Below are 8,296 nucleotides of genomic sequence, written 5' to 3'. Positions count from 1 at the left end.
GGAAAAAGTGAAAAACTAAGGACAAAATAAAAAGAGAACGGTCAACGGATATAATTAATAAGGATGTGAAAAATTGTTTTATTTTATTTTATTGATATGCAAGGTTAAAAAATATTTTATAATTTTAAAATATATATTTAATATGTATTATATGATCATTTATGCATTTTAATTGTATTAACTTTAACATAAATATTTCAAATATAATTGCAATTACTCCAACACTCCGCTTTCTTGTCTATATATATGTGCATTTGATCATCTTCATGATCTTGTTTCTTACCCTATTAATTACTGTTACTTTATTAAAGATATGTATTTATGAATGTGTTGAATACATGTTAATATGTTACTAACAGCTGCACTTGGAGGGCATTTTTTAATTAATTATATTCAACAATAATAGTAATTAAGTAGGCTGTAAAAGAAAAAAATAGCAATACGAAGAAAATTTCTAAGTAATTATAATTATGAATATGTATATATATGTACATTACGACAAAATTAATTCCTTTAGCATGTAGTACTATAGGAACAGCCTTGTTCCAATTTTCTTATAAATAGCTCCTCTAGTCTTCTATATGTAAAGCAAGTCACGTAAATATTCAAAAAAAAATGTCATACAATTATATAAACAACAAACTTGCTATTTACAAGAAAACTTCTCATACAAGATAAGATAAAATTAGAAGTTGGACTGCCAAATATAGAGTAGACCTTTTGATTGGAGAATAATTCTGTGTTTATTTACTCAAGATATATAATATTTATATTTATTGTATATTTTAATTTATAAAATCAATAAAACATAAGAAACTTACAACAAAATTATACATCCAAAATCATGCTAAATTATCGTGGAATGATTTTTATTTTTTATTTAAATTTATCCAACATAATCACTAACCAATTTAACAATGGAAATTTGATATTTATTATCCTGAAATTTTAAAAATATGGTACTTAACTGCTTATGTTTTAATTTTAAAATTCCGTGAACAAATTACTTTTATTAACTGATTATATAAAAATAAGCTATGATGTAGTTTAATTAGTTTGGTTTTAGTTTTATTTGGTAATTGATTTCAGATTTTGGGTTTTATTTATTTTAATTAGCTTAAATGCAATGTAAATAAGAAAAAACAATGAGATATAACTATACTACCTAAGCACCTAATAGGCTAATACTAAACAATCACAAATCTTGGACCACCAAATATATATAGTAAAACCTAAAATTGGAGAATAATTGTTTGTATTTACTTACTCAATATATAATATTTGATTATTATTATTTTTTTGGGTGTTTCATATAATTGAATAAATTAAAAATAAATATAAAAATATAAAAAATAAATATTTTTTATAAATTAATATTTTTGCAATTTTTTTTGCATATTTTTTTATTATTATTTTATTTAAATTAATCTTATCTAAAATGAAACTCTACTTCTTAATATATTATAATTAAACGTTCCAAGCTTACACATGTATATTATTAGACTTTGTAAAATAATATTCATTAAACCAAGTTGCATATTAATTTCTATTTTTTTAGCCACAAATGGTATAATGATACTTCTAGAGTTTTACTGTTTTAGTTATACAAGTGTCTTTTGATTTTCTCTAACTTAACACTTAATGTTTATTTCACTCTTTATAAGAAGGTATTATTTAATATTTATAATTAAACCTGTTAAAATAAATATTTAGGAATGGTCAAAGTTTTAGTATAAATAGAGGTGTTGTATCTGCAGAGAAAGCCGCTCAAACACTCTCTATCATATACAATCATACAAGATGAAGTTTCTGTTTCTTTTCTTATTCCCTTTGATTTTGTGTGTTGTGGTTCCTACCACCAGAGCACAATTATTAGATCCATTCTTTTACAAAGATACATGTCCCTCTCTCCAGTCAACTGTACGACAAGTTCTTCTTAATGTTTCGAAGGGGCCTGGAAAAGATGAGCGGCTTTTCGCCAGCTTGATAAGACTTCATTTCCACGATTGCTTCGTCCAAGTAAGTATACAAAATTGTGTTAATTTCTATGTTATTATCGTAAATTATTGTAGAAAGATTCTAATCATGGATATGTATGTATGCAGGGGTGTGATGGATCAATTTTGTTAAATGATACCGCTTCTATTAGAAGCGAACAACTTGCAGCGCCGAATCTGGACTCCATTCGTAGGTTGGATGTGATCAATTTGATTAAGGAAAATATCGAGAAAGCTTGTCCTGGGGTTGTTTCCTGCGCTGATATTGTCGCACTTGCTGCCGAAGTGTCTTCGGAGATGGTAAACTTTCTTTTTAATTTGCATGTTCATCTCAATTGATTAGTGTGCATTATTCATTTTTTTTAACTATCTTGATTTGACAGTCAAATGGTCCAACTTGGCAAGTTCCCTTGGGCAGAAGAGATAGTGAAACAGCAAGCTTCGACTTGGCAAATTCGGACATTCCTGGTCCAAAATCCAACCTCCCTCAGCTCATTTCGGCATTTCAGAAAAAGGGTCTTGATATGAATGATTTAGTGGCACTTTCAGGTTTATCTTCAACCTTTCTTATAAATTTTAAAATTTGATTATACGAATGAGTTTATAACTGTTTTAATTATGGGTAAGTCTATGGTGACTGTTATAATCATCATGCATGCGGACAGTATGTAGTGCGGTTGGAATGTGGTGCTATTGCCACGTTTTAAATTATATAAACGAAACTAATAAATTACACCATATATAAAGTAGATTGTGCTAAAAATGTTATTCATGATTTATTTATGATTTTTTTTATAAGAAGGCGTTGAAGCGCAAAAACTACTCCATAAATAATGAGTATAAGTTTGTGATTAATGTGCCACTGAATATAAATGCTGCTGTTAATAATTTCAGTGGCTTATTACAAATGAATTACACTAAAATTTTGAAAATAGAATTTCTTTTAAATGGTACTGCACCCGATTATCATACTTTGAGAAAAGTAAAGATGATTTTTCATAATGGTACAACCAATACTAATGATATATCCATTTTTTTAACTGAAGAGATTGATGTCTTTACATCATTGCTAAAATCAGAGTAGTTGCTTGTATCCATTTATTTTGAATAAACAGACATGATTATATATGTTAAGACTTGTGTATCTCTAACTCTTTATTCAAACAACAAATTAAATTTGTGCATGTTATTGTGTACCTTTTCATTTTAGATTAAAAAGATAAGTTTTCCTTTATATATGGAGTATAGACAATAGAAATATATCTATTTATGGATGCACACACATCTTTAAATAATTCAGAAACAATGATTCACATAATAATTGATTATAGCTGTTAAAAGAAACAACAAATTAGTACAAGAGATGATCCACAAAAGGTTGGTACAACCAAAATGTTTTCCAATATTCTGTTTTTTTCTTGATAATATAATAGGCTAGTTATGTATACAACAAAAACTTATTTTATTCACTTTTTTAAAAAAAGGATATTGCTAAACATAATTATCAAATAAGAAAAATGTAGCATTATTTGTCTATGAATCAAACTAGCTTCTCCAAAATAAATGAAGATGGGTTAATTTAAAAAGTGAGGAGTTTAATTATCCTTACATATGAAAATCACAAACTTAATAATAATTAATTCTTTATTTTTTTACTTTATTAATCTTCTCAGTTTAAATGAATTTATTTTTTGTTTACGAGATAACTATATATATATATACATATGCACACAGCAACTTTACAGTAACACCTAGTGACAGCATCACATGTTGATTTTCACTATCAGTAGCATAGAATTTCTCTTTAATTATTTGGTAATTTATGTTTCTAATATTTTTTATTTTCACTTCTTCAGGTGCTCACACAATTGGCAGAGGACGGTGTACACTTTCCCGTCGCCGAAACTGCAAAAATAATGGGTCAAAGGGAGAAAATGTCACAAATTTGGACCAGATAACTGCTTTTGAGTTTGATAATAATTATTATATAAATCTTCAGCGTGGTGATGGACCCTTTAACAGCGATCAAGTGCTGTTTGATACAAGGGGTGCACAGACAATCAATGCAATCAATCTGTTGGCTTCCAATCAAACACTGTTTTTTGAGGCTTTTAAAGCCTCCATGATAAAAATGAGTTTGATTGAAGTCCTTGTTGGTAAACAAGGAATCATTAGAAAGCATTGTAATTTTATTAGTACTTAGAAAAATTAAGTAAATATAGATAAAAAAGCAAAGTTTTAGTTTAACTTTGCGTATTGTAATAAGAAACAATATTCTCATATCAATATAATATTTAGAAAGCATTATCATTTGGAACTATCTGAACCTGAGAAAACTCTTCTTCTTCTCCGGCTTCATGCTTCATCTTTCATCATTGGAATGGTATCCTCATTCACCCACCGCCAATACCCACTCCAATACGCTGCTCCTGCAACTATGCTAGGACTCCATCTGGATCTGGTGCGTCGAAGATTACGATCATCCCTTCCAAACTGAGATGCAGTGCTCTGCCATGGCCATTGCTAGAAGCTTCTATTCGCTGTACCATAAGTGGCCACGAGAGTCGAGAGCTCAAGGAAAGGGCTTCAAATTTTCGCTGTGGTTCAATATACCCAAAATAATATTCTCAAATTGGCAACTGGGCCCATCCCAAATTCAAATGATAATTTTATTCAAATAGAAAAAATGGCAGACCGGATTCGGCCCAATATAGACTCGGCTTTGATCTTTTTCTATTGGGTTAGTTTCTAAAAGTCCACAACGCACTTTACAAACTCTTTACACCAAGAAAACTAGTAACATAAATTGATAACCCTATCTTTTAAAAAAAATCTATCTGCGCTATAGTCATGATTAGCCAAAAAAGTGTTAATTTTCGTATGTCTGAAGTTAAGTAATTAACTATATCTCCATTTCCACATTAATATTAATCACACATACTTTATACTCACCTATACTTTGTAATACTAATTATTATCAAACATTACCAATGGAATGTACAAAATTACTTATTGTTATTAACCAAATTTCATTTAATATGAGAAGTCCTCAAAATCATTGTACGTGGATAATCTTGTAGTCATTAACACCTTTTTTTTTTTTTTTTTTTTTTTTTTTTTTTTTTTTTCGATGAATCAAAATAACGATCTTATTAAATGTTATTGTGCTAAATATGGTAATTTTTTAGTAAGATGAATTAAATAACTCGCATGATATGAACCAATACTGCATTTCAAACACATCGGTTTGAGTCATGCCTACGATCAGTTTCTAGCTCAAAAAATATCATAAAATTCATTAGAGTAAATTATTTTTTCTATTCATAAATATTCATAATATGAAAATTTACCTATAAAAAAACAAAAATAAATTTGTTCATGCATTAGCCTACTATGAGAGTCAGATCCAAAATGATTAAAAGCACAATTAACATTAATAATTTTCTTAATATTTAAAAAAACTAAGTAAATGTAAATAAAAATGCAAAGTGTTAGTTTAATTTTGTATAATGTAATAAGAAAAAATATTATCATATCAATATAATATTTTTTTTTTAATTTGTTTTTGTTTTCAATCAAAGTAGCATTATCATTTATCAATTTTTCATCATGAATAAATTTTGTTTCCTGAATAACATAACCAAAGCAAGCAGCAACCCAATATTTTTTGGTATTCTTTTGGTTACAAACTTGCAATGTGGGCCGGACAGCCCCAACCCATACCAAAACGCACAACACAAGATCCTGTTGGGTCAACCAACGCTCCAACTCACTTTAAGTAAATTCAAATTACTCTCGTTTAAAAAACAAAAAATCACTCTCGCTAAGTCTACTAGTCTACCACTAAGCTAAGCGTTCCCCCTAACAAAACCATTAGCCCAACCTCATTACCCCACCCCCAAATCAGATAACATTTCCCTAAACCTAACTTACCGCATTCAAAGGAACCCTTCCCACTCTCCCAGTAGCGTCAAACCCCCCGGATTCAAAAAGCTATTTTAGAGACAGATTCTAGAGTAGTGCTGCAAATTCTGCAAAAGAAGAAAGAAATCTAGAATCATTCGGAGACTCTGGTCAGAAACATCGGTCAGATCGTAAAGAGAGATTGATAGTTGAATATAAAACATGTCTATAAAAAAGCCAATAGAAATGCAGATTGGCTTGCTAAGAATAACCTAAAATTTTTTTTGGAATTTCACTTTATTGATCTTCTCCCACCTAAGTTAAGACACATTATTAATGATGATAGTAGAAGAGTTTTATTATCCCGTATAGTCTCTAGATTTTTTTTGGGTCAGTAAATTAGACAACTTCCTATAATTTTCAGTTTAAAATTTTAGTTTTTGTTTCTTGGACTCTAAATCTCCTTATAAACCAAAAAAAAAACCCTCCCACTATCAGCAGCGCCGAACCCACCCCCTCCCAGCCCTAGCAGAGCTGAACCTGTAACACCCTAACTCTCAGCACGTCATGATCGTACCAAAAGTAAGGAGTTACTAACCTGTTCTCCTTATTTACTATTTATAAACTTCATTAATCATAAAATTCTATTTAATTATTTTTGTTAAAAATAATTTTTTTAACTAAATAAAATCTCAACAAATATAATAACTCATAAATAACTAATTATTTAATTTTCGAAAACTCGGGGTCTTACATCCTACCACACTTATAAAAATTTTCATCCTCGAAAATTGATATAAGATAGAAAAGGTTTGCATCAACTTCTCTTTCAAAACGTTAAAAAAAGAAAGAAAAAGATTTGGCATGTCCAGTTCAGGTGAAGGAAATCATATCTTATAAATGACAAGATATGGTCGGGAGTTATTCAAAACATATCTCAAGAAAGAAGTTCGAAACAAAAATTTCTCTGCAAGCAAGCAAGGAAGAGATGACTTTAAACTACTTTAGCACGAATAAGGAGTATACGTTTTCCTAAAACTTTACTTCTAACGTTCTCAAACCCCATGATTCACGTTACCTATTACTTCTATCTCGTCTATGATAATCCATTAGTGTTTCCATATACATGAATCATTAGTATTAAGTTGGCCAGACCTAATACCATGAGAGATGCAACAGTTGACTAACAGAATTAATCAATAGACAATCATGCATTTGAAACTCAAACTCTTGTCAGTCGGACAAGTCCTACTGCATGACAAACACTCAGAGTATGCAGTAAAGCATAGTCAGTCCATTCCCAAGGCTCTAACGGGAACGAACTGCTCTGATACCATAATGTAACACCCTAACTCTCAACACGTCATGATCGTACCAAAAGTAAGGAGTTACTAACCTGTTCTCCTTATTTACTATTTAATATTGAGCCTTTAGGTCGATATCGCGTTTCAGTTTATAAGAAAATTTCAAAAAAAGATTTTAATAATAATAATAATAATAATTAATTTAAACTTCATTAATCATAAAATTCTATTTAATTATTTTTGTTAAAAATAATTTTTTTAACTAAATAAAATTTCAACAAATATAATAACTCATAAATAACTAATTATTTAATTTTCGAAAACTCGAGTCTTACAGAACCCACCCCATCATGTTTAGGTCGAATATAATTTTATGTGGCATAAAACAATTATTTAAAAATTAGAATAAGGCATCTCAAATCTCAATGTTAGATTTAAAACTATTTTTGGAGTATATGCTACTCATCCTCATATGCTATAAGATTATAGGCACAAATGTAAGATGTAGACCCACCAGACTTTACACAAAATTAAACAGTGTTACTGTTAATGAGGAATACAGCATGCACTATTTTTGTTCTTGTTAAATGTATATTAATTACTTTCACCTATTATTTATTTCTTGTTATGAATATAATATATGAATTAACTATTTTGTGTTTTAAAAATATATTTTAATAGTATAATAATAAAAATTACTTAAACTTTTTATTTTTAATGCACTAAAAATATAAAATAAATTATGTTTTTAATAGTTTAGTAAAATATTTTCATTTATAATGTGTTCTTAAAATATATGATAGCAAGACTCTAAAATACAATATGTTTTCTTTCTTTTTTTATTCTAAAAAATGCAATTTTTTTCAATTAAAAGGAATGTTATACGAATAAATATAAAATTTACCATATTATAACTACATTTTATAAAAATGATTTAATCTTATATAATAATCCAAAAAAGTCATCCTAATACAATTCACATATTTTTACCAATAGTGTTTTATTACTATTAATTAATTTAAGGAACAACACCTTTTTCATGTGAAAAACTAAATCAATATTATAAATAAATAAATTAACATAGTTTTTGTT

General features: G+C 28.4%; 1 protein-coding gene and 1 long non-coding RNA gene across 2 annotated transcripts; one reads left to right on the top strand and one right to left on the bottom strand.

The window, feature by feature from the left end:
• Positions 1,748–4,255, top strand: LOC107636020 (peroxidase 53-like). Its single transcript, XM_021120716.1, has 4 exons — positions 1,748–2,019; positions 2,106–2,297; positions 2,381–2,546; positions 3,854–4,255. Exons 1-4 carry the CDS (start codon positions 1,801–1,803, stop codon positions 4,198–4,200), a joined length of 924 nt encoding a protein of 307 aa, XP_020976375.1. The 5' UTR covers positions 1,748–1,800; the 3' UTR covers positions 4,201–4,255.
• Positions 3,839–4,670, bottom strand: LOC110270895. The gene is made up of 2 exons (XR_002360641.1): positions 4,325–4,670; positions 3,839–3,902 (listed from the first exon to the last, which is right to left on the bottom strand). It is a non-coding gene; the product is annotated as an uncharacterized LOC110270895 (long non-coding RNA).

Source organism: Arachis ipaensis, chromosome B04 (genome assembly GCF_000816755.2).
Source record: "Arachis ipaensis cultivar K30076 chromosome B04, Araip1.1, whole genome shotgun sequence".
NCBI classification, from domain to species: domain Eukaryota; kingdom Viridiplantae; phylum Streptophyta; class Magnoliopsida; order Fabales; family Fabaceae; genus Arachis; species Arachis ipaensis.
The sequence above is the reverse complement of the archived record's forward strand: the minus strand, read 5'-3'. Positions and strand labels throughout refer to the sequence as shown.

Bases quoted from the DNA above. Each gene is read 5' to 3' on its own strand.
- LOC107636020 (XM_021120716.1), top strand. From the start codon at position 1,801: ATGAAGTTTCTGTTTCTTTTCTTATTCCCTTTGATTTTGTGTGTTGTG. The intron at 2,298-2,380 runs GTAAACTTTCTT...TTGATTTGACAG, and splicing joins CCGAAGTGTCTTCGGAGATG to TCAAATGGTCCAACTTGGCA. The intron at 2,547-3,853 runs GTTTATCTTCAA...TCACTTCTTCAG, and splicing joins TGATTTAGTGGCACTTTCAG to GTGCTCACACAATTGGCAGA.